Source organism: Lupinus angustifolius, chromosome LG20, assembly GCF_001865875.1.
Source record: "Lupinus angustifolius cultivar Tanjil chromosome LG20, LupAngTanjil_v1.0, whole genome shotgun sequence".
NCBI lineage: Eukaryota > Viridiplantae > Streptophyta > Magnoliopsida > Fabales > Fabaceae > Lupinus > Lupinus angustifolius.
Genome location: NC_032028.1, coordinates 10,815,227 through 10,843,052, shown reverse-complemented (window position 1 = coordinate 10,843,052; position 27,826 = coordinate 10,815,227). Strand labels below are relative to the sequence as shown.

At 32.0% G+C, this 27,826-nt stretch overlaps 2 protein-coding genes across 6 annotated transcripts; both read left to right on the top strand.

Annotated features, from left to right (window-relative positions):
* LOC109336724 (60S ribosomal protein L23) lies at positions 5,300-7,084 on the top strand. Its single transcript, XM_019573497.1, has 3 exons — positions 5,300-5,638; positions 5,874-5,915; positions 6,810-7,084. The coding sequence occupies exons 1-3, from the start codon at positions 5,341-5,343 to the stop codon at positions 6,890-6,892; spliced, it is 423 nt and encodes a 140-aa protein (XP_019429042.1). The 5' UTR covers positions 5,300-5,340; the 3' UTR covers positions 6,893-7,084.
* Positions 18,992-26,595, top strand: LOC109336451 (protein PHOSPHATE STARVATION RESPONSE 1-like). Of its 5 annotated transcripts, none has more exons than XM_019573058.1 (10): positions 19,012-19,336; positions 21,321-21,392; positions 21,481-22,078; positions 22,185-22,395; positions 22,495-22,571; positions 22,647-22,686; positions 23,052-23,109; positions 23,802-23,871; positions 24,576-24,645; positions 25,923-26,595. In XM_019573058.1, exons 3-10 carry the CDS (start codon positions 21,488-21,490, stop codon positions 26,165-26,167), a joined length of 1,362 nt encoding a protein of 453 aa, XP_019428603.1. In that variant the 5' UTR covers positions 19,012-19,336; positions 21,321-21,392; positions 21,481-21,487; the 3' UTR covers positions 26,168-26,595. The 5 variants fall into 5 exon arrangements, with proteins under 5 accessions (XP_019428601.1, XP_019428603.1, XP_019428602.1 ...); XM_019573057.1 differs by having other exon boundaries at positions 24,576-24,671; positions 25,949-26,595; XM_019573056.1 differs by lacking the exon at positions 25,923-26,595 and having other exon boundaries at positions 18,992-19,092; positions 24,576-25,318.

Genomic DNA, 27,826 nt, shown 5'->3' with positions numbered 1-27,826 from the left:
AGTTTTTGCTAATTGATATAATGATCCTAAAGCTTGTATTACTTTAGCTACTAAAAAAATCAATGTTTAATCTTTCTTTGTATTGGATTAGCACCCCTTGTACTGAGTTTAATACATTTTGCATATAAAAAAAGTAGCACCTCTACATGACCAACTAAACAGTAAATGCAATTCTCCTTATTGAGATTTTTTTTTTGGGTTGCAAACCACTCCTTATTCAGCAACAAATAACAACCTCCCAAATGTAAGGCAACATCTATATGTTTTAGTTCCACATGTTCTCATGACAAGAACAAGAAGCTATAGCATGCATCCTGAAATTGTTCAAGAAACCATTGATAAGGTTTTGATCACTCCTCTAAGGTTGTGTTACTTTCCACTAGAAATGATCTGAGTCAAACTTAGATGATTTATGCTTGATTCGTTAAGAGTTGGCTCCAGATGATTTAACTTAATTAAAATTCATGAACCTTCGAGAAAATTAACAAGCTCAAATTTATGTCTATATTCAACAAAAAATTAAAGGCCTATAAAATGTTGGTGGTTTATACACGTAGATAAAGTTTGTGAATTTTAATAGTAAATGTAGCTATCGATTAAAATTCATGACTGTCGCAACCCGATTTTCGGTTGGAAGGCCGACTCTATGACTTAGGAAGAGGCGAACTCGATTTCTACATCTTCCGATTGATTTGGAGTCGCCACTACATTTTTTGCGGGTAACAAGATGGCACCGAGAACGGTAATCACATTCTCTATTTCGGTTACCTTTTTTAATCTCTTATCCTTTTTATTCAATTTTACAACATGGACTGAGTATATGCCTTATCCTCTTTGAAATTTGAGTGTCAATCCTTTTGGATGTTTCCTGTGTATTTGTTGTGTCCTCCCTTTTCTGATTGAGATATCTCAGTTTTTATCATTGTGGTATGTTGCAATATATGTGCGTTGAATGCTCTCTTTCTTATTGTGTTGTGATCTCTTTCTGAATTCTCTATGTTCTAGTCTCCGTTACAATGTCTATGTGTATGCTCTAAATGTTCTCTTTTTATCACTATGCGATTTGTGTGGTATGTTGATTCTGGATAATCTCTTTGTTTGTTTGGATGCTTTTTTCTCTCTGTCGTTGGGTGTTCTCTCTAAAACTCTTTGGATTGCAATGTTTCTGATTTCTTCACATGTGTAACTGTATGCTCTCTGATTTTTCTTATAGTGGTGTATGCATATCTAATGGATATCCCCCTTTTATACAGTTTGAAAGCAAACCTTTAGGATGCCAACTGTGATCCTTTGCCTTTCTCTTTGAACCTTTGCCTTTCTCTTTGCTCATTTTGAAACTGCCCATTAATTCTGATCATGCATATGTAACTGTGTAATGGCCTCTGATTTGCACCTCTTAATTATCATCTTTGAGATTTTATTCTGAAACTTTATTGCTGGTTGTAACTGAAGCATCAATTCCTTTCTGAAATTCATCGCATGACTGATATGATTTGTAATATTCATGTTGCCTAAATAAATATGAATGTGTAACAGAGATAATTGATTGTTGGTATGCATCTTTTGAAATCCTTTCACGGCTGATTGACGTCCTCTCCTTTGATTATATTGATACTGCTCATTGACATTGCATCTTATTGTTGATTAATACTATGTAACTGAAAATAGTATATGCCATTTGATTAATACCATCTTTCCACTACTTGATGACTCACAACCTGACTCTTCTTTCTCTTAACATTATTCCATTGATGCCTCAACTTTATAACCACCCACAAGGAATAAAATATGTGTAAGTCTCGACGTCTCACTATTTATTGTTTGAATCTGGTTTATTTCCATCAACGCCAATTTATTTCTCTCTGAATCCGGTTTGAATATGGTTTATTGTTTAAAGATATTACACTATACTAAAACTCTCTGATTCTACTCTCTTTTCATGAATTCATGTGCAACATGAGTTGCTAGGTTTTTACCAAAGGCCATAATCGAGGGGGCCTTTTATGCTCAACTCCAAATGCCTTTAAGCACTCCCTTTCAGAAGAAGATTAATCAAGCTCATATGATGGAAAGATAACTCATGAAGGAATCAACTTCAAAAGAGTGTTGCATAACTGTTTTATCCAATTCAGATTTAAAATAACAGAAAAATCTCCATTTTGAGAAACTTTGATAGTGTTATTGATCTTAATAGCTTTAACAGCTTCATTTTCTGTGTTTGATTTTCCGCACAAAAGTAACACACAACTTGAACTGCCCTCTATAGTTGAAGATGTTGTGGACTTTGATTTAGAGAGATCGAAGTTGGAGAGGGTCTTTGTAAAAAACGCAGAATTGAAAAGGTGCAACAACATCAACCTCTGTTGTTTTGATTAGTCTATGACTTCACTTGCCTATTAAAGATGTGGCTCCGAGACTAATTGTTGTACTACCTATTTGTGTCTCCTTGCTCAATTAATCTCTACAAAGCTGACATGGTATGATTCACCTTTGTTGCATCTGGTAATCATTCCAGCAATATATTGATCCCAACAAACAAATGGTTTACTAAAAAACTTCATGATGATCAAGGAAATCAATACTATTCTACATGGAAAAGTTGATATGCCCAACTCACACATTAACTACTAAAAGGAACTGATCTGAATTCTTTAATCACAACTAATGTATAAAACTATTATTCAAAGGAAATAAAACATTTGATAATTAGAAAGAAAAACAAAACAGAGAGAAGATGCACTAATGTGAGTATGCACGTATCTTGCTAAACATCGTAAGTGTCTAATTTTTTTACGTTCAAGACAAATTATATCCTTTAGATCCATGCTCATAGAGAGTATCCAAAAGGGCACATCCCCTGTTTAAATATTTTTAATCAAATTCAAAAAGGTCAATAGTTTTTTATTGATGGTTAAGGATCTAACACACAAAGATAACAATATCAGTTCTCAACATAAAAAAAATATTATTTTCAAGTTTTATTATTATTTTTTATATTTTTTTATTTGAAATTCTTGTATTCTTGATTTTATAAAAGTAGGTCGGATAAAATTGAGTATTCACAATGACTAATGATTGTTTGCATGTATAGAAAGTGACCGATGTGAAAACAATCATTCATGTGATAGATAAAAATAATTAATATGTATATTTGATCTTATTTGAATTATCAATATTAAATGATAAATGAACATGACTTTTGAAGTAATTACGTGACAATTAACTAATTTTAATCTTATCCATCTATATATGTTTCTATGATACTTATTTATTATTATTTTTAATATTTTATATGAATTGTTCTCACTTAAATTACTTTTACGTACATATATAATATAAATGAGTTAACTCATGAATTTAATTAGCTCAATTTTTAGCTCAAATTCAGCTAGTTTGGTTCATAAATCAAATTTATCGAATTAAATAATGAATGAAATTTCGAACAAAATTTCGAGTAAGTTCAGTTATTGTGAGCTCAACTTCTCACTATTGGTTTTTTTATGATAAAGTTTAAATATTTTATACAAAATTTTGTACTAGATGATTGGTGGATGTTAATAGAGGGTTTTGACGATATTTTGATGGCAACAAAATAGACTGGTCTTTTTTTCATATGTATGCCTTTTTACTAGGATTGGATTATGAACCCATGTGACTTACAGTGGCCAACATGTCATCAAGCACAAACTTACATGGCATAGGAAAAGAGATAAAAAAATTTGTATGGAAAAGTTATATTGAACTAGAAGCAATATTATGAAATGAAGAGTCAAAAATCAAATTAAAAAATAAATTATATTGAATTTAATTGGATAAATTATCTACTTGAAACAAATGATGTACTATATAATTTATAAATATTTAAAAATTTATAATTATATTAAAGTAATATTTCTTCATTTTTTAGATTATTCCATCATATCCTCACAAAGTGAGCTTGAATAATTCGCTCTCATTGAAAATTTTCTAAAAATGAGCTCAGTATCTCATATCTTCTATTATTCGTCTACTATGTTCATTTTGCTATTAGAATTCTAAGGTTCATATTCTTTTGACTCTTTTTGATAAATCCATTTGTGCTTTTTGGTTAAGGTTGAATTAGTTTGGCTAAGTTTGGAAGTTTTTTTTTTGGTCAGTTGGGGTTCCATGGGATAAACATGTAAATTTCACCTTTCTATCCTTCGTTTTGTGTACCACATGGTACAAACTAGGAAAATGTAAGAGATTTTCTATTACAAAGGGCCAGGCCAAGAATGAGTATTTTATCTCATAATAGGAACTTGCTTATGATTTTACTCAAAAAAATGCTCTATTTTGTTGGCTGATTACTTTAAACTTGCCGAATGATATTTCAATATAAGTTCAAAGCTTTAACTTCTTTATTCGATTTATCTTGAGAGTACTTGAAGCTATCCATGGTGTTTATCAATAAATCAAAGTCACATTTGCATACTTGAAATCAAGTTACTAAAATGTCCCTATAAAAGCTAACTTACAAAACTATAGGTGATAAGATTCATGCTATTGACTTTTTAAGCTGAAAGCTAGTTTAGTTGTCAACATCTGGCTTTTCGGGCTTCAACTTATTTCTAAACCTGTCTTGGGCTTTTTTTGGTCTTGAGGTAACTTGTGAGTCTTCAATCAATCTTTTAGTTTTCAACCAATTTTACCAATCACAACCAATATTTACATTTAACTTTTTTCATATGATATATTAATAAATAATTATAAACTTCCTAAGTCATCTCCCAATAAATCATCTTAATTATTAAACAAGGGTTGGTCCACTTGGCAAAAGTTTATTTTATTTCCAACAATAACATAAGCTAGAGTATAGGAAAACTTTATTAATAGATAAAATCAATACACACCTAAAAGTCAAATTTGATCTGATCTTCATCATCTCATTAATCAGTACGGATATACACTTTTCTTACCACAATTTTTATATTTTATATCCAAATTAATTTTAATGTTTTCCCTCCTTATTATTTTTGGTACTCCTAAGAATATTTTATTACTATATAAGTAAGAAATTAATCAGACTTTACGCCGTACACTATCAGATAAACGCATGGTCTTCCTTATTCTAAATATATGTTAAATTCAGTTACATCAACGCCTTATTTGTCCTCATAATGTGTAATGTCTTAACAACATTATTATGAATTTTCACAGAAAAAAATGATGTATGTCTACTGTATCCTCCTCATAAAAAAAGCCCACATGGTCCTGAATAGACTCAATAACATTAAGCCCGGCCCATATAAACCCTAAAACCCTACCTATATAAACAAAAACACGAGATGAGCGAGAAGCCATAGTAGTGAGAGAGAAACGATGTCGAAGAGAGGAAGGGGAGGGTCTGCCGGTAACAAGTTCCGCATGTCACTGGGTCTCCCAGTGGCGGCGACGGTTAACTGCGCCGACAACACCGGCGCCAAGAATCTGTACATCATTTCAGTGAAGGGAATCAAGGGAAGGTTGAACCGTTTGCCTTCAGCTTGCGTCGGTGACATGGTCATGGCCACCGTCAAGAAAGGGAAACCTGATCTGAGGAAGAAGGTGCTGCCAGCTGTCATCGTTCGTCAGCGCAAGCCATGGCGCCGAAAGGACGGTGTTTTCATGTACTTTGAAGGTAATTGAGTTTTCTCGTTTTGTTTTGTTGGTTCTATACGGTGTAGATTTTGCTTTTTTGTTGTTAAATGTTGCTTTTATGTGAAAATATTATTTGGCTGTGATTTATAAGCGGAATCAAAGCTGAAATTTTATTTTTTGAGATTCTGTTTCTTTGATCTGGAACTTTTAAGCCGAGATTTTATTAATTTATGTGTTGTAATGTATTTTTTGACTTAAGACATTGTATTATGCAGATAATGCTGGTGTCATTGTGAATCCCAAGGGTGAAATGAAAGGTATCATTTCTAATTCTCCCATTGTTAATGAAAGTTCCATTCATATGTTTTTCTGTGTTTAGTTGTTCATATGTGCTCTTAAATATATTCATTATTATCACTCTGTCAAATCATTGATATTTACAGCAAATATTATTAACTATGTTACTTAGTGTCCGTATTTTTATGTAATATAACAGGAGTATAAATTAAGACATATTCAAATTTTGCGTTGTTATGTTACATATGGTTGTGGTATTTTGCTTCATGATTAAGAGTTGAAGCTCTATCTGGCTGTTAAACACCTAACCAGAAGTAAGTGCTCCAACATAAGGTTCTACAATAGTACTTTCAGGAGCTTTTCTGTGCCAACTACAAGTAACCTACTTTAGGCTAGTTGTTGTAGGCCAGCTTCAAATCTGGCAAGTGATGTGAACATTATGATAGTGTTAAATCTCAGTGCTCTCAAATTGAAATATAATTTCTTCAAAGGTGAAGAAATAAAAGCAGTTCTTGTCTCTACAAAGCTAATAACTAGTGATACTTCATAGTCCTCTATGAAGTTTCATACTCTCATTCACATAACTTGGTTTACTCATTCAGTTGGGTTCTAGTTCCCTTCATATGCCCTGTCTTTGTTCAACTGAATAGAGTTATTTAAAAGTAACTACTTTAGTATTGGGTGTATGTGGGATGTTCAGAATAGGTGTAGTTAATTATTTTCCTTGTACTCTTTTCCTCAAAGTGCTTATTTGATTGTAACTTTGCTGCAGTTCTCATTCTCTCATATGGTGTAAATGTGGGCTACTAATATAATAGATAACACTTAGTCTCTTTATACTTGCCACTTGACGGATGATTTTAACTGTCTTTTTTATTGTGGTCTTAATTTGTATATTATACCTGTAAATGTAGGTTCTGCTATCACTGGTCCTATTGGTAAGGAGTGTGCTGATTTGTGGCCTAGGATTGCAAGTGCAGCCAATGCCATTGTTTGAGTGGGAGTTCTAGTTATATGACCTTATGTTTCTGCTTTTTAGGATTTTAATTTGTCAGATTTTGTTTATGCTTGAAAAATGCACTGAAGTATCTTTTATCCTTTCACAACTTGTCAGCTCAGTTTGAGGCTTTTAAAAAATGAGATTAACTGTTAGTTAAGAATTATTCCGGTTTATTGTCTCCATTTTGATGTGTTATCCTTTTTTTATATTTCATTTATAAAATTCATCAGTGCATCATATATCAAAATCGAAATTGAATTGTATCCGTTATAGGGTATTAGCGGTTTTGGTTTAAACCGTGAAATCGATGGAACTGAACCAAACTGCAAAATATTGTTCGGTTCAGTTTTGTGGTTTAGCTCGGTTATTTTTTAAAGGAATTGTTGATGTTCGGTTCGGTTTATGGTTTTAGAAATTTAGGAACCGTTGGCATCGAACCGAACCACATATTAAAGAAATATCTACAAGGAATTAGGGAATAATGTTTTATTATTGTTTAAATTGTTTCCTAGTGTCTTATTATTTGAAACATATTTGAAGCTTTTGTGATAGAGTTTGAAACTAACATATATCATATATTGTTATATATGTTTTGTTACATATGTTACTAATTATGAAATGTAACTATTATATATTTTACTATATTATATATTTTACTAATTCATATATATATATATATATTACTAATTATGAATTTTATTGTTAAATATGATTCATACTTTTTTATAATAGTAGTAGTAATATTTATCCTTTTATGGATAAACATTATATTTTGTAATACATTTTGAATTTTCAATTTATGGAAGATTTTTTATAAAAAAAGTAAATGGAAAAACAGTGGATCCGAATTGAACCGAACTATTCAAGAGCGGTTCGGTTCTTATAGTTAAACTTGTGGTTAATTGAGTGGAACCGAATCATTTGCTTTTTATTGGTTCGATTACTAAAATGCACCAAAAACTGAATGGAATTGAATTTTTACACTCTTAATCAGTTACTTATGAGTCATGTGAAACACGATGAATGAAATACAACATGAGGTTTTCACCATTTTTTTCCAAGTGCTGTGAAAACATGTATCGCCGTTTTGGATGGATCTATAGCCCAAATTCTGTTGAATGCTTATTTTTCCACTTTAGCATTTGGATCTATAGCCCAAATCCGAACACATCCCCAGTAACATTTATTTAGCATTTGGCAAGGTGAAAGTGTCATCTTGTCCCAACCAAGACAAGCTTTGATTCTCGACGTTAACTGTAGCATACATATTAATTTTTAAATTCTGAACGTTGGGCCTGCTGTCTGCTATCTCCTGTTTTTAAGCATCATATCTGTTAAGGGTCAGCTTGCCATTATTTATTTTCCATGCTAACTTCTAGGTTTTCTACTTATCTCAATCTTTTTTTCTTTTGGAGGGGATTCTATATATCGGATATGCATTTGTTGTCCCACAAGTTATACTATTGTATACACCATTAGTATATGATGGCACATGTGTTGGCATAACTTGTGGGACAATTATATATCTCTTTGCTTGTTGTGTCTTGGTGGTGTTTGCATATATACCAAAATCTTGCTTACTATTAGCTACTTGAGAGGTTGTTCTCAACTTTTTTTCCATCTAACTAAAAAAAAACAATAAATTCATTTCAGTTTTATATTAGAGTTTAATATTGTTAGTGTAATATCTATATTCTTTTTATTAGAGTTTACTAGCTATATTCTTTTTAATAACAATATCCTATAAAATTGTGCTCATATTGAATATCTCAAAAGTGTTGTATTTGCTACACTAATGTTGAATTATCTCATACAAGTGTTGTATTTACTATTCTTAGTCTAAAAATATATTTTCTACTTGAATTGAGTCAGTAAATGGTTGTCCTGCATTTTCCCCATCAGATTTTGTGATACGGGTCGTAGGGTTGGCAATGAATCGAATCAACTCGGTGTTCGTTCGAAACTTGATTTGTTATTTAGTTCAATAAACTTGGTTCATGAACCAAATGAGCTGAACTTGAGCTAGAAATTGAGCTCGTTAAATAAACGAGCCGAACTTGAGTTAGATATAGTTCGACTCGTTAGGTTCATGAGTTATCTCAATAAATAAATAAATAAATATATATATATATAATTATTTATTTATTTATATATATACATATATATTTATATAAACTAATTTTTATGTTTATTATAACTCGTACATTATTTTTTATATTTATTGTTATTATATAAAAAAATTATATATTTTTGAACTGAACTGAATAGTTCGCGAACTTTAACCGAGCCGAATTCGAGCTAAAAAAAGAACTCGTATCGAACTCGAGTCGAGTTTCGAACTAAGTCAATCCATATCGAGTTGAACCGAGCTGAACTCTGATTCGACTCGGTTTGACTCGTTTCCAGCCCTACAGGTCCGCAATAGAAACTAGAAAGTAATGGTGGATTTATTTGATTGAAAAATGTTTTGAAGTTAAAAATTAATAATTAATATTTTTCTGACCAACATTGTTGATTATTTATGCAGCAAATGTGTACATGTGCTTTAAGTGGAAAAGAAAGAGTGTGAGTAGAGAAAGAAATGAGAAAATAAGTTGATTATAAGAGTTATTTTGTTGGAAAGAGATATGAAAAAATGAAATGGAGAGAAAAATATGTATTAAAAAGTCAATTTTACTCTTATAAATAATAATGAATATCTAATAAATCTAAGGTGTTCTAGTACTTTAAAAAAACTCTTACTTTCCCATTCTTTCTCACATGAGAAAAGAAACAAAAAAACTTGTTGGGAATCCTTCCTAATTGATGTGAAAGCACGAGTAATGAATCTTGGTAAAGCATTGAATAATTTAATAATGGCTATTCCAAGGTCTTGGAAGTACAACTTAAGTCTTGAGATTATGAAGTCTAATTTAGAAAGTTGGAGTAGCACTTTTCAAAGTGTCTTGAAAAGTATGACATCAATTAATCCTCCATTTTGTCTTTATGATGGAGCATTCTTCCCCTTCACTATATATATAGGGGCTTGTGAGGAAGAGATACAATAAGCAAGTGAGAAAAACAACATAGATAGAAAGTGAGAGAGTTTATAACCATATAGTGTGAGGTTTGTATTCTTAGTGAGATACTAGAAAGTTTGTATTTTCATCTTTTTTGGGTGAGATTGAGTGTTATCCTCTTTGTAAGAGATAGTCAAATATTGTAATCCTACTTTCTATAGTGGATATATTTTTTGGACTAGGTCTTGTGGTAGTTTCCTTCTCACATTGAGGAGGTTTTTCCATGTTAAAATTGTTGGTGTTATTCTTCTACTCTTCTATACTTTCTTTATCCACTTGTTGCTTCCGCAAGTGCCCAATTTGCATCATACAGATGAAGAAAATTGGTTTTGAATTCCCCAACAGTGGTCTCAGAGCTGCCAGGTTCATTCGGGGAGCTTAGCCTGTGTAGTCCAAGATGGAAGGAGCCACTAATATCTCATTGATAGAGATATGTTCAAGTTGACAGCTAACAACTATTCTTATTAGAAGCCCATGATGGAGGATCATTTATACTGCAAGGATATGTATGAGTTTATTTCTTGCTAAGACAAGCCAGAAGATAAGGCTGGCAGAGATTGGGAGGTTTCGAATCGAAAAGCTGTTGCAATGATTCGGAAGGATATTGATAGAAGTTTATTTTAGCATGTGTCCACATACACAAATACTTATGAGTTGTGGTCGAAACATGAATTTATGATTCAAAAGAAAACTCCTAAAAATAAAGCATCTCTTGTCAGAAGGCTGGTGAAACTCGACTACAAAGATGGTCAAAGCATGATAGAGCACTTGAATTCATTCAAGGGTCTTGTCAATCAATTGACAAAGATAGATATGAAGATAGATGATGAGTTGCAAGCACTTCTGTTACTGAGTTTGTTGCCTGAAAGCTGAGATACATTGGTGGTCATGCTCAGCAACTCAGTCCCTGATGGGAAGGTCTCAATGGACACTGTTTCAGACAGTCTATTGAATGAAGAATCTAGAAGGAAAGAACGGAGTACATCCTTCCACTCTGAAGCAAATATTATGGAGGGACATGGAAGAAGTGAAACTCATTGGAGGAATGAATCTCGTGGAAGAAGCAAAACCAAATTCAGAGGTCACCCTCAATCTCGCATGAGGTCAATAACATGCTATTATTTTAGTAAAGAATGACATAAAAGATCTGAATGCAGGTCCTTATAGAGAGACTAGAAAGCTGAAAATGTCCATAAAGATTTAGTTGATCCAAGGAAAAATGGTCATAAGTCTACCACAGCCGTCGCCGCAGATGATGATGTTCTCCTCATTGGAGAAGACAATTACCTAAATGTTACATATGGTGATTGTGCTTGGATCGTTGACTTTGGTGCTTCTTTCCATGTAAGTCCACATAAAGGTTTCTTCTCAAACTACAAGAAAGGTGATTATGGTACTGTGAAAATGGGAAACCATGCTACTAGCAAAATTATGAGAATTGATGATATTGTGCTGCTAACAGACAAAGGAGAAAAGCTTATACTGAAGGAGGTGAGACATGTCCCAGATATACTGAAGGAGGTGAGACATGTCTCAGAGAACAAACAATCCCTAACGAATAGATGAAGTATTTGAATTGGTGTATTCAAATGTTTGTGCACCATCTGAAAGATCTCTTGGAGGAGCCTACTACTTTCTCACATTCATATACGATCACTCGAGAAGAGTATGAGTGTACTTGTTGAAAAGAAAAGATCAAGTACTATCAACATTCAAAGAGTTCCATGCACTAGTAGAACGTGAGACTGGGAAGAAGTTGAAGTGTGTGAAAGCAGACAATGGTGGAGAGTATCGTGGCACATTTGAAGCCTATTGCAAGGCTTTTGGTATCATACTGGAGAAGGCACCACCAAATACTCCTAAGTTGAATGGAGTAGCTGAGAGGATGAACCACACAATTGAAGAGAAGATCAAATGCATGTTGCAAGATACCAATCTCCCCAAGTCTTTCTTGGGTGAAGCAGTAAAGACTATAGTGGATCCCATAAATCGAACACCTTCAAGACCCTTGAATGAAGAAATTCCAGAAGAAGTATGGTACAAGAAGAAGGTATCTTTCAACCACTTGAGAGTATTCGGATGCAGAGCCTTCTTTCACATTCCAAAAGATGATAGAAAGAAGTTGGATGCTAAGACCAAGGAGTGCATTTACCTTGGATCTCCAAAAGATGAATTTGCGTACAGACTATGGGATCCGATAAACAATAAATTTGTGAGAAGCAGAGATGTTGTATTCTTTGAGGATCAAGACGATCAAAGATGTTCAGAAGAAAAGCGAGTGCAAGTCAAAAGTTTGCATTGATTCAGGGGGAGAGATTCCTCAACAAACAGGTCCTGATCATTAAATAGATCCAGAACAGATAGACCAACATGTAGATCTTGCTCACACAGAACTTGACTAGATTAATGAAGAGTCAGATCATGATGAAGTGGTGGTAGACACACAAATGCATCAAGAACCCGAGCTAGTAGAGTATCAGATGCAAGTTAAACTGAGGCACTCCAGAAGAGGCAGAATACCTTCTTCAAAGTATCCTTGGAAGTGAGGCGCTCCTAAAAGTGTTAGTAAAACTTGGAAGTGATTAGAAAATGGTGGGTGCTTTACATGGAAAATGTATTTATTTAAACATTTAAAGAAAATGTTCATACAACATGATTTGACAATTAACAACAATATCCAACCAGAGAAAAAGATGTATGCACTGACAGTATATGAGTTTTATACACTGTCATTGTATCATCACAATTAATTTTTTATTATTGTTGACTTTTCAGAAAAGGTAATCCAAATGAACGGTAGATGATAAAATACATGTGTACAAATCTTTATACTATCAGTGTATACATTTTACACTCATCTAACAATTGTATTTCTCTTTTGTTATTTTTGAAATAAGCGTATATAAAATAGGATTCAAGTCACTAGAAAACTAATGTAAGAACAGTGTTACATGAATAATCAACTTTAACACTTAACTTTGATATCTATTTTTTATGGAAAGAAAAGAAAATTATAAAATTGGTTATTTCAGTTGTTTTTTTTGCTTTCGGCAGATACCAAGGTTGAATGTCAAGATTGAATGTAGATATAACATCACTGTAATTTGAAAATATAAATACATATGGGTTCAACAATTGTGTTAAAGAAATGATTTACAAGTAAAAATCTCATTATTCATATAGGAAAACTTTCAATTCGGAGTAACATTATAAGTTTTGATTTTAGTTACTAGTTTGGAATTTTGATGAAGTTGAGGAGATGAGGAATGTTAAGGATAGTAATGGATTAAGAATCACCTATATCATGGTGCTCTTCACACATCCTTCTCGGTCCACACTCTATACAGAGTATATGTGCGATTCTCTTATTTATCATTTCACATGTTTGAGTTCACTATTGCGACACATGAATATTGCTTAATATTTTGGCTTTGTTTTATTTTTTTAAGAAAAGTCATTTTTCTCTATTAAAATATTCACACATTATTGGTTAATGCCAACAATGAGATATGAAGATTATGAGTTAATTACTTGTCCACCAGAAGAAGAAAAAAATGTATGTGTGTATGAGTTTTATATACTGTTACTGTATTATCTATGATTTATGTTTAATTATTATTGACTTTTCAAAAAAACTAATATAAATGAATAATACATGATGCACTGATTGTATATAAATATTTACACTGTTAATACTTTGGTGTTACTCATAATGTTTTAGTCACCTGTTTTTATCACATACTTTCTATGAACTTAAATAGAAGTAAAAAAACTCAAAGGCAGCACTTTAAAATATAAACAAACTTTAATTAATTTCAATCTATTAAATGTTAATCCTTAAAGTATCATGATAGGATAATCACAAAAAAATTATATGAGATTAAGAGCAGAAAATGAGATTGATTAACTTAATATGTGTTATAGTATTTTTTTTCTTTTAACATATAATTTAGTCCATTAGAGATTTAGAGGTATTTCTTATGTTGCGGCGTTAGCTGGATGCAACTTGGAGCCAAGTGGTGCAAACATGGCTATTGTCATCATTGGTTAAGATCCAATGAAAAAATATAATCTAGATTTCTATTTCTCCTTTATGTATCTACATTAAGATTATATTTGATGTCATTGCATATTTTATCAATAGTAATTAGTGAGAAAATATTTAGTTTTTTTAGTTAAATACATTTTTTCAACTAATCACATTTGATAGTTGTGAGACAATGCACCTCTCTAAATTAAGGATTGCAATAAAAACGAATATGTGGTACATGCCCGAACTTAATCCAAAATGGATGGGATCAAGTTTCGGGTTTGGTATAGTAAATATCATACCCTAAATCTGCCCCGAACTCGATTGATATATAGAAAATTATTAAATTTTATATAAAAACATATAATATATACATATAAATTCCACATAATTATAAATCCTATATATATATATAATACATATTTTGGACGGGTTCCCGTCGAGTTCAGGTTACTCGAAACCCAACGAGTTCGGAGATGATAATTTTATTTTCAACCCTGCTTAATTCAGATTTGAGTTTTAGATTACGAGTTCGAGTTTGGGTAAAAACAAATATGACCCTGATCCATCTCGTTGTCATTCCTACTATAAACTATAGCATTAAGTGGTCCTTGGAAATTTTTTACCATGAAAATTCATTGTGTTTTGAATATAAGATTTTAGCCCAGATTGACGAGACTATACTCAAATCATGTTCGGGCCCGATTTACTTGGGCAGCCTTGAGTTATCCATTTTTTAAAATCTTTTTTGGTACCTTTGACTTTGTAGTAAATCTTAAATGAACATTGTTTTACAACATAATGGTACCATGAACTTATAATAAAAAATATATACTAAATATTAATATTATGAACTTTGAATAAAAAAATAGTAATATTTATAACATAAAATATTTATAAATAACATTATATTATTCGCCATATTTTGCATAACGTCTTTTTAAACACAAGAACAAAACATTATACCAAATAGGAAGAAATGTTCAATCATATAGATTTTACTTTTCTTATCTTAATTGTGTATTTAATTAGATTTAACTTTTACAACAAAAACATAATAAAGAACAATAACTTTCACAACGAAACTAAAGGAACTTCTCACAACCAAATTTAATTTGTATCGGTTCATTATAAAAGTGTTGATAATGAATATACAAAGGATCTCCGTACAAAAATTGAAAAAATGATGATCATATATCATGATACTAGTTATACTTTGACATAGAGGATTTCTTCTGCACTTGGGCTTATACTATCATTATTATAAACTAACATGATCTTATTTTTATAGTGTCCAAAGGTTTATATATTAATATAGAATCACAAATTATATTTTTTAGAAAGTGAGAATTCAATAGGAATATAATATTAAAAGTCGTGTAAATGGACTTGATATCACACCTTAACTAAAACAAAATGCATAGATATATGAGTTTGATTGAATTTGACATAACAAATGTGTTAAATAAAGTTATATATTAATATCAACTTATATATAGTTAAAATAGATTAATAGGTTAAAATTGAAATATCATTTTTAATATTATATGGGTCGACCAGCCACAATAGGCAATCCACCTAGGGGTTTGAGCTCTATTTTGATATACATAAATTATACCTAATATTTTAGTTCGATCCAGTTTATCCTAAACTTTATGCGGGTTAATATAAACCTATCCGAGTTACTCGTTTTGACATATTTAACTACAAGTATACACGTATATTATACTTTAGCCTTTTCTTTCCGGTAATGGAATTCTGAAAGTTGATTATTATTTTTAATCAAAATCATGTCTTCAAGTTGGCTTTTGTATTTTAAGTTTAAAGATAGAGAGATTGAAAGGAGCAAGGAGATTATTACCTACCAAGAGGAAATATTTTGACTAAAAAAACTATGAATGAGATTTAAGATAGACCATTATCTTAATTAAATCATGAATAAATACTCATTTCAATTTTTTGACATTCTCAGTTTGGTCCCTCAAAAATTAAAAACCTAAAATGATTTACAAAAAAATCAAATGTAGATTATATTAGTGTTTTTTATGTTCAAATTAGTCCATATGACATATCGTATAACATACTAAAATGACTAACTTGACTCAAATGTGGATTATATTAGTGATTTTTAGGTTCAAATTAGTTCATATCACATATTGTACAACATGATTCAAATGACTAATTTAATATTAATTTAACATGTGAATGGTACAAAGAACTATTAACAAGGTATAACTGTTAATATTACTATTTGTTAAAGTATCTCTATCTGTATTATTTATAATATTGTTAATATTACAATTTTTGGTTAGAAATGGCAAAATCAGTTGTCATGCATTGTTGGTAGTCATCGACAATTTGACCTCATCTTGACTATCGACTCTGGTTTGCGACATCATGAGTTAGTGCATGCGTGGTCGTGTGTGTGGTTATAATCATGATTCTCATGCAGACGATGCAATGTTTCTCTCCTTTACTTCTCTTTCTCTGGGTCTATTGTTGATGATTGAACCAGCAATAGAAGTAAAACAGATCTAAAATTCTTCAACAAAAAAGTTAAAATGCTTTTCCAATCAACATTTCTCAATGGAAATAAAGCATATTAATATAAAGATGGAATAACACTAACACTTAGCTTTTGCGATAAAGGTGTATCATACGTAATTATTTCAATAATGATCCAATGAATCATTTGTAGGAAAGTTTCTAATTTTGGTTTCAATGAAATAAAGAATTAGGGGATGGGTGAAGAAATGTAAAATGATGTCATTTTAAAAGAAGATTTTTGTAAAATAAAAATTACATGTTATCCAGTGACACATAAGATAAAAGGATTAACGTATTTCCACATTAAAATTGTTGGAGACTAAATTAGTAATTTAAAATTATTAGGAATTAAGTTGATAAGATTGAGAAACATAAGAAACTGAAATTATAATTACTTTAAAATGTTATAAAGTGTTTGAAAAAATTAGGTAAAATAATAAAAGAAATAACTTCTATAAAATAATGAATTTGACAGGTGAATTTAGCTTTCTGTTCTACTTCTGCAAGTAAAAGATACCTACTTCAATTAATTTTATTCTTATTTGGTATAAAGATATAATATGTTCCTAAAAACAATAATAAAAGATTATAAATAATATATGTATGGACAAAGTGTATAGAATAAAGCCGTAAAAGGGGTAAGATTTTATTGAAAGATCATCTAAAAGTAGTGTATTTAATGAATTAGGGAATAATATGTTTAGCTTTCGGAGGAAGCTTGCATTTTGTATGCACATATTAAAATAAATTATACATAGAGGAGTCCCAACTTGAAAATCTATGAAAAAAACAAAGGAAAATACTAAATTAATCTTTAAATAAGATTGTGAATCATTTTTTAAAACTAAAATATAATGTCTGTGTAACTTCTCAAATAACATACTAAAGTTATATTGGTATAGTAGTATAAATGTCTCATTCATTCATGATGACATAAAGTTTAAAAGTTTAATTCATTAAAGCAACACTTGTTGGAAGGAATGAACAATCATATATCTTGAAAGAGATTAATTTATCACTCTTAGGATAAATGATACTATTGTTAATATGAAAAAAAAAAAACTTTGAGTAAATATTTATTTCAGTCCCTCATGTTTTTCGACCTTATCAGTTTGATAGGGACCTTAAAAATTGAAAAACTCAAAATGATTCACGTAAATTTTAAATGTGAGTCAAATTATTCATTTTTAACATGTTTTAAAACACTTGATAGAGAATAATCGTCTCCAAAAAAACTAATTTGACCAACATTTGAAATTTTTGAAATAATTTTAAGTTTTTCAATTTTTGAAGAACCAAACTGTTAAAATAAAAAATTACGAAAGACTAAAATGAATAATTATTCAAAAACTTTTTAGAGTATGATAACTCTATAGTACATAGGAGATAAAAGGCATCCCGTGTTCACAGGAGAATCTGCACTATTATGTGCAAGTGGTCGAGTATGTAATCTAAAAATATCTAATGTTGTGCACGTGAAGTTAGGTCTGAACGACATATATTTGATGTTCTTAATTTGTTATACTTTTATCTATCATTTACGTGAGTAGCAAAACAAAATTAATTAATTATTACATTTTAAAATTCAAATCATTTTTAATCGGAAGGGATCGACTTATATTAAGAGTAAATTAAAAAATTATTCTACATTTTTATCATTTATTCTATAAAATCTAATGGTTCACAAACCTTATCATTTTTTAATTATGAATTTCAAATAGATAAAATAAGATAGAGGTGTAACTAATTGTGTTTATAGGGGTAATTATCTTATAAAATTTATAACACTAGCAATAATACTTAGTTAATGCATAATTATAAACAACACATGACATAAGTACTTAACTGATTTTTAAGTTTATATATACTAGTGTGTATATGTATTTTGTGTCTGCCACTGAATATTATATGGTATTATGTACTCAAATTTATATATTATATATTTTTTATGTTCATAATAATATTCAATTTAAGGTGAGATATGTGGTTAATTAATATGTTGGTTGTGATTACTTATACACATGATGAAAGTTACACCATGTTTTCCCTTTATATATAGTATAGAATAGATATATAAATTTTGTAATAATATATTTACATAATAATTATTATATGAGTGGCAGAATTTATATATATATATATATATATATATATATTAAATTTATCATTATACTTTAATATCAAAACTAAATACAGAATAATAATAAAATACATAATATTTAATTATAAAATAATAAAAAGAATAATGTATATAAAATATTTAATTAAAAATGAATTAATAAATATACAGGTAATTGTGTATCCATTCCAATTCATAAACTATTTTGATAGATACCTACTCCAGATATTTTAGTAGGTAACCTCAAAACAAATATTTTTGCCATTCTTGTGTAATGTCATTGGTCAAAGAAAATAAAAAAGAAATAGTTGAAAATATAATGATAATTGAAGAGAAAGGAGAAATGGTGGTGTTTGTTAAAAACGCGGCTTATAGTGGCGCGTGGGTGAACGACCATTCGGCCGAATAATTCACATGAGGGGTGAACGCAATGGTTTAGGAGGTTTGTTTTATGTTTCCCTATCTTGCCGGTGATGAAATTCAAAATCACCCGCTTCACCTCTTCAGAATCGATTCTTAATTATAATTCCCAATAATCTCATACACCGTTTTCGCCAAGATTTTTCTGCTTATCATCTTATTTCGAATATACTAATTCCTATAACTCCTTTCTCTTCTTTTTCCCCCTTTCACTCAATTTCTCATTCATTCTCTCCGATGCTGCTTCTTTCTTTCGTTGCCACCGAGTTAGTTACTGATAATTTTTTTTATTTGTTGTTAATTTAATCGATTTTGATGTATGATGGAACATATGTGATATGGCAATTATTTGCATGTTTATTTCTATGATTTGAGTCTGAATTTCTTTCTAAAAGTGTTTTTGATTGTCGTTTCATTATTTATGTATTTGGATAATATTTTTAGAGGGTTAGCCTCAACGCAATATTAAAGTTGATTGCCTTGTGACGTAGAGGGGGTGAGGTAAGGGTATGAGTTCAAATCCGAGAAACAGCATTTTCGCTTCTGAGTGTAATCTTGCATATATTTACCCCAAACCCATTAGGTGGGAGTCTCGTAGGATGATTTTTTTCTCTGAACTTCATAGTAGCAATAGTCAATAGGGACAAAAACCGGTATTGTATATTTCATTACAACAATATCAAACAAGTCTTTAGCCTACTACATGGGGTCAGCTTGCACTGTATATTTCATTAAAACTTCAAATTTATATTCACTATTTCCTTGGGAAAGTATATATGTTTTTCGTCGTTAGGTCTTGCACTACTGCTACTAATAGAGATAAGCAGTCCAGGACCGCTAGGCTTGAATTAGTAGTATTTATGTGGTTATTGTATGTTTAGGTGGTAATGTATCTCAATTAATAGTATGTTGTATCTTTAGGAAGTTATGGATTTGTATGGCGCGTATTGGTGGTATTTTATGTGTATGGGCTGCGAAGGGGGTAGTTTTACTGTTTGTGAAATGTTGAAGGAGGAGACTCCTTGTAGATAAAAACCTTGTGTTGGTGTTTGTTAAGGGGAAACCGAGTCTTCGTACTTAAATCTGGCTTTAGAATTTTGTGGGTTTATAAGCCCTTTTCCCAAGTCTTTTTAGAAGGAAGAAATGGAGGAAATTGGGACTCAACACTGAATGAAGCTTCGAAGGAATGAGCTCACCTGAGAGAAAGACATAAGAGGAGAATGTTGAGTTAGTTGACAGAATGGACAGCAGCCACATGATGATTGGAAAGAAGGGTGATTCGGGAATGATGGCCTGGTGATTTTATCACTCGTATCATGCAGGAACGTGGTATAAAGGGTGGTAAGGAGGGAAAGAGCATAGTCAGTTATTCGAGTTAGGTTGGAAAGGGTCTGGGAATTTCCTTGCCATCTGTGAAATTCCATTTTGTTGGTTCTTTATGTTTTTTTATCTACTCTTGTATTACAGAGGTCTACCTCTCAATTAAGGAGCTACTCTAGTCTCCATAGTATTATTACAGTACAGTGTTTTAGTTTCAGTTCCATCATGGGTTGATTTTTTGAGTCCATCAGCTACACTTAAATTAAACTGTTTTTGCATCTCTGCTAGTGCTTTTACATTGTAAACCAAACTTATGGTCAATTTTAAAATTAGTATTCTTATCTTTAAAAATGGGTGAATTGATAATATTAGAAGAAAAGATGATTGTTGAATGAGAATGCTTTACTAATGCTATACTGATATACATTGAAAACATGAGAGATTGAGAATTTCACTTTAGAAATTCAGAGGTTTTACGATCAAGGTACTATCTACTATGTTTCCTAAAGGAAGTTTGAGTTTTTTGTCTGTACTCTGTAGTTTGACTTTTACATGTCATTTGAAAAGTAGGTATTGTGTAATTTGAGAAAAGGGTAACAATGCTCTGCTAATGATGTCAAGAAGTGGTTTCTTAATATGAACGGGTTGTGACTTCCATAAATTGCTTTGTAGTATGGATTATTATTAGTCTGAATACTTAATCGTACATGGATTTTTGAGGTTTGTGATCAACGGTTATGATGGTTACCTTTCGTATGTTCCTGCTATCAAGCTTTGGTTTGTACTCGGTATCATGCATGCTCTTTACTTTTAGTCTTGCATTGATTACGATGTTTTATCATCTTCAGAAGTAATACTCTTAAAGTGAGTTCCTTTCTTTTGAGTAACCTTTTGTATTACAGACTATAGAATTCTGTTTTCCTTTCACAGATCTGAAAATTGATGACAACTAGTTTGATTTGGGCATCAACTACAAAGAGCAATTTGTGTAGAATTTTGCTGGTGAGAATTAACATTGTAAAAATGCAGATTCTAAAATTTTATTAGTTGACTGATAAATGACAGTTTATCTTTTTAATTAAAAAATTAGGAAAATAATGGAAGCTCGCTCTGCTTTTTCTGTTGAAAGAACAAGTGTGAAACAGCTCAGTAACATGGGAATGTCTGGACCACTTTCTTCATCGTGCCCAGTCCTTCCACTTCCAGCACCCGTAGAAGCGACATATCCCAAGTTGCCTGATTCACAACTGGCTTTGGTTGAAAAGGAGCTTATTACAAGACCTTTTACTCATTCAAATTCCCATGGAGTAGTTGGGCATACTTTTTCATCTTCTCCTGGATATTCGACCGATCTTCATCACTCATCCCTTTCACCTCATGAAAAGCATTCTACAAATGCTCATTTCATTTCACAATCAACTACTAGCGTAGCTCCATTACCATTATCATATTTCAAAGAAAATAGTGCTTCCTGCCATACAGATTCCATACCCAGCTTTCTGGATTTTTCTGCAAATACCTCCACTGGTCATAGTCAGGTAGAAAGCGATGTCTGCAATATCATGGCATCTGACGAGTATTGTCAGCGAAAAGATTGGCAGGAGTGGGCTGACCAGCTAATCAATGACGATGATTCTTTGACTTCTAACTGGAACGACCTTTTTGCTGACAACATCCAAGAGCCAAAGGTTAAGTTTTCCATATCAGAAATCGATAATTCAAGATTCAGTTTCAGAGGAGACTGGTTTGTAATTTATTCCAGCAACATTTTAGTATCTCACTTTGTTGCTTTAGATTTCATTTCAGGTTTCAAAGCCATCTTCACAATTTCCAGGACATCAAGCCCATGGCCACCAACACCTTCCTGCATCATCAGGAGAAAATTGCAATGGTGCTGCCCCCCTTTCCTCAGCAAATTCTGCTTCTGCCAAGCCACGTATGCGTTGGACACCAGAACTTCATGAGGCCTTTGTGGAGGCTGTCAACCAACTTGGTGGGAGTGAAAGTATGTTCATCTCTTTTTCTCTCTTGGTTAATTCCTTAACTTTAGTTTGATAAACTTCGGCTCTGCCCTCCCCCTTGTTTTTCTATTTTCTTTCTACAGGAGCTACTCCTAAGGGTGTGCTGAAGCTCATGAAAGTTGAAGGGTTAACTATTTATCATGTTAAAAGCCACTTGCAGGTATGTGCACTTTTTTAACAACATTGCTTGTTTGCTGGCAAGTGCTTTGTGAAACAGATATGGCTTGAAATGCAGAAATACAGGACCGCTCGATATAGACCGGAGTCATCTGAAGGTACATAAGACGCACGTTGTAGTATATTTACCTGGATGCATAAATTATAAGTAGCCGTTTTCTATATAATATCATTTAGGATCCTTTGACAGTGGTGTGAATATGTGATTTAAAGTCAACCTCTTACTATTTAATGAATTTTAAGGATGGTTTTTTAAAAATTTACTGTAGGATAAAATGCTCATTTCATTTAGATCATTCTCAATTGAAATAGCATGATTGTGAACTATGTTATTGATCTTAGGCACAACATTTGATGTCTAGAATTGGTGTTTCTTGAGTCGCCAGTTCCTTTGAATCCAGAACCATACCATACTACCTCTGTGTAGTCAGCTAATATATAGTTTGTTGATTACTGTTGGCAGGAGTCACAGAGAAAAAAACAAGTTCCATTGAAGATATTTCATCTCTGGATTTGAAAACGTAAGTAAACTATTTACTGTCACTTTTAACTTCTTTTTGCTGTATTACTCTAAATGTTGATGCATCAAATTGTTAGATAGCATTTCATTTTCTAACATGTTGCTGGTACAAATGTCACATTCTCTGAAGATGTTAAATAGTTTACGAGTTACGACATGTGGTAGGTTGGTAGCTAAGCTTTGACAGTGAATGTCTAAAATCAGCTAAACCTAAAGCTTTAAGAGAACGTGGCTCTTATCATTGATGTCAGTTTGCATGTTCACTAATGCGAGCTGGGAATTTCATTCTGGAGACTGGCACTAGCCCTCATAGAATTGGCATGTAGGATATATGGAATTTAGTCCTCTAACTTCAATTCTCCTCATGGCAGTTATGGTCCCATATCTTACCACTTAACCTGAAAAGATTTCAGATAAACTGGCAATTAGGGGAAATTTTCAAGAATGAATATAAGGATTAAATTTTTATTTCATTTTAAAGAAGCTTTGTTACCAGACTATTGAACACAGGCTGCTGCATGGACCACGCAAATGATTAGATTGGAATAAGGATCGGAAAGTGAATTGTTTAGAATTTCCAGTGATCCGGGATTAAGGCCATTAGTGACAATATTTGATGGTTCCATAGAAGTTTCTGGTCATATTTCATGAATGTTAATTGTTTTGCTGACTTTATTATTGCATTGTCGACAGTGGTATTGGGATCACTGAAGCTCTACAACTGCAAATGGAGGTTCAGAAGCGGTTACATGAGCAACTTGAGGTATGAGTTCTGTTCGTTTACAAATTTCTTCTAATATGATCAATGAGTTGAATTAAAATACTAAAATTTGGTTCAAAGGTTTGCTGCTAGCTCTAGTTAGGACTTGATGATTGTAATTGAAATGAACTATAGTAATGTTTGTGAGCTTGGAGAAAGAAACTGAATTGATATAACTTGCCTTTAAAGAGGAGTTAATATTCTGTACCAATACTATTTTTCTCTGTCTCTGTATTTTTTATTTCCATTTTATTTATGTTTTTCTTACACAGACAATCAGTTTCATATACATTAAAAAAATGTGAAAAGCTCTTCGTTTTGGATTAGAAATTAGATACTAACCATACACCATGCGTACCCCATGGCCATACATACACTCTTGACTTGTTTTAGATACAAATTTGACTTCTTTAAGACTCATAGCACATTCTCTTAATATTGTGTTCTTTTTGTTCCTTTCATCTTAATAGCATAAAAAGAATACGGTTATAAGGTTTATTGATGCAGAATCTTTTTTTTCTTTGATTGAATATGGAACTGATTTCTCTTATATTGTTTGGCATACACATTATGCCTGTAGCATTTAGTGGTAAGGTGCATCTGTTATATAATGTATTTAAGGATGCATCGTGCATGTTTCTATTATGGCAGTCAAATCTTTTCGATCCGGGTCTGATATAGTTGTCCTCCCCTTCATTTTCTGTTAGATTCAAAGAAATCTACAGTTGCGAATAGAAGAACAAGGAAGGTACCTCCAGATGATGTTTGAGAAGCAATGTAAACCCGGTATCGAGACGTTTAAGGCATCGCCATCTATCATTGACAACCCATCTGGAGTCAAAAGTGACTTGGAAGCATCACAAGTGGACGGTTGCAGGTCAGGACCCAATCAAGCTGATGGTAGTATCGCAGTTGATGAAGGCTCACCGGAAATGGGTGCAAAGCATGATTCTCCCAAGCAACATGTTGTCGGTGATGATGTTAGTCCTCAACCCTCAAAGCGTAAACGAACAAACGAGTAGCGAGCAGGTCATACGGTATGTGCCAACTGAGTATTGAACTTACAAGACAACACTGTTTCATGAAAGATTTCATTTTAGAAAGAAAGACATGACTAAATGATGGGAGTTTTTCTCATGTCCTATTGTGGTCAATGACTTCTTGCCTTTGTATACATTTAGCTAAAGATGATGAGTCAATCACTTGAACGGCTTAGCTAGGCAACATGTGAACACCATGGGAAGTCCATGCCAAAACTTGTAGCATGCTGTATCCTTAGAAAAAATGTGGTGCCCCTACATTTTTCCTATATTTTTGTAACTAAAAATAAAAAAAGATGACGATGAGTCAACCCAACAAGCTTGTTGGTCAACTTGATTTTTGATTCTCTACTAGGTCACCTATCTCAATTCTTTATTGGTGCACCTCTAATGTAAAAGTAAAAATAAATGAGTCAGTTTTGATTGTTTCATTCTTCAACACCTTTTTCTGATATCTTAGCTGTCAGAAAATGAGATTCTAATTCGGACAATGACTAAGCTTCAAAACTTTGGTGAGGGATCGAGAAAAAGTCTCACCATCCTTAATCCTAGGTTGGTATGTATTATACTATTATGTCTCTAATATGGGGTGTTTCTTCAGTATGCTTCTTGATCTTACTAATTATAGTGTTAGAGAACATGTTTGCAAATGGCTTTTAAGAGCGGTTTAGTATCTCAAATCCTTTTGACGGGGTTTGTTCACTTGAAAAGGAAAAATTACAAACATGGAAAACATAGATAAACCATTTCATGAATGAAAATAAAAGTAGGTGAACTATGTATAACTAAAACAACTTCATTGTGCTCACCTAGATGAAAACAAAAATATGTTCTCACATAAGGACCCGAGAGATCAATAATGAAATAAGGAGGATCTTGTTGCAATAGGGTAGAGGGGTCCAACCACGACTTAAGATCCTCTCTATTAACAAATAACAAAGAGACTAATTATTTGAGGGGTTAGAAATACTCCATTAGGAATTATTTGCAGCTTAACATCAATTGAGAAGCAATGTAAACCCGGTATCGAGACGTTTAAGGCATCGCCATCTATCATTGACAACCCATCTGGAGTCAAAAGTGACTTGGAAGCATCACAAGTGGACGGTTGCAGGTCAGGACCCAATCAAGCTGATGGTAGTATCGCAGTTGATGAAGGCTCACCGGAAATGGGTGCAAAGCATGATTCTCCCAAGCAACATGTTGTCGGTGATGATGTTAGTCCTCAACCCTCAAAGCGTAAACGAACAAACGAGTAGCGAGCAGGTCATACGGTATGTGCCAACTGAGTATTGAACTTACAAGACAACACTGTTTCATGAAAGATTTCATTTTAGAAAGAAAGACATGACTAAATGATGGGAGTTTTTCTCATGTCCTATTGTGGTCAATGACTTCTTGCCTTTGTATACATTTAGCTAAAGATGATGAGTCAATCACTTGAACGGCTTAGCTAGGCAACATGTGAACACCATGGGAAGTCCATGCCAAAACTTGTAGCATGCTGTATCCTTAGAAAAAATGTGGTGCCCCTACATTTTTCCTATATTTTTGTAACTAAAAATAAAAAAAGATGACGATGAGTCAACCCAACAAGCTTGTTGGTCAACTTGATTTTTGATTCTCTACTAGGTCACCTATCTCAATTCTTTATTGGTGCACCTCTAATGTAAAAGTAAAAATAAATGAGTCAGTTTTGATTGTTTCATTCTTCAACACCTTTTTCTGATATCTTAGCTGTCAGAAAATGAGATTCTAATTCGGACAATGACTAAGCTTCAAAACTTTGGTGAGGGATCGAGAAAAAGTCTCACCATCCTTAATCCTAGGTTGGTATGTATTATACTATTATGTCTCTAATATGGGGTGTTTCTTCAGTATGCTTCTTGATCTTACTAATTATAGTGTTAGAGAACATGTTTGCAAATGGCTTTTAAGAGCGGTTTAGTATCTCAAATCCTTTTGACGGGGTTTGTTCACTTGAAAAGGAAAAATTACAAACATGGAAAACATAGATAAACCATTTCATGAATGAAAATAAAAGTAGGTGAACTATGTATAACTAAAACAACTTCATTGTGCTCACCTAGATGAAAACAAAAATATGTTCTCACATAAGGACCCGAGAGATCAATAATGAAATAAGGAGGATCTTGTTGCAATAGGGTAGAGGGGTCCAACCACGACTTAAGATCCTCTCTATTAACAAATAACAAAGAGACTAATTATTTGAGGGGTTAGAAATACTCCATTAGGAATTATTTGCAGCTTAACATCAATAATAGGGAAAAATTTGTTTTTCTTAAGACCAGTCAAGGGTCTTGGTACCAAGAGACTTTGTGGTAATATTACGTGTCATCATATGATACACTCATTCCAGATAAGAGAATTGTTCTCAATCTTCAAAAGCTTTTGAAACGTCAAAAGGTTGAGTACATATAAGCCATTATACAATCTTGTAGAGGGGGTCACAATAGTAAGGAAAATCTGACACAAAAACATAACTAAAAATAAAAGAAAAAGTTGTATATATTAATGGTGTATAAGTTTTATATATTATTATTGTATCATTTATCATTAATTTTAATTATTATTGATTATTCAAAAAATAATTCAAATGAATTATGAAAAATATAATAATTACATAGATATTACACTCTTAAAAATATTGTTAAAATTAGTGGACTTATATCTTTTTAACCTAACAATATTATGAATGACACTAGGAGTGTGCAAAATTCATCTCATCCCTATAATCCAACCACTTCTGACGTTAACAGTAAAGACTTAAAGTTAAATGTTTTTTTTATAAAAATGATTATGATAAAGATTTAATATATATATATATATATATTAATAGTATAAATGTTTTTTATATTGTTAGTTAAGAGTGTTCGCAGTTTATTTGGATCAGTTTT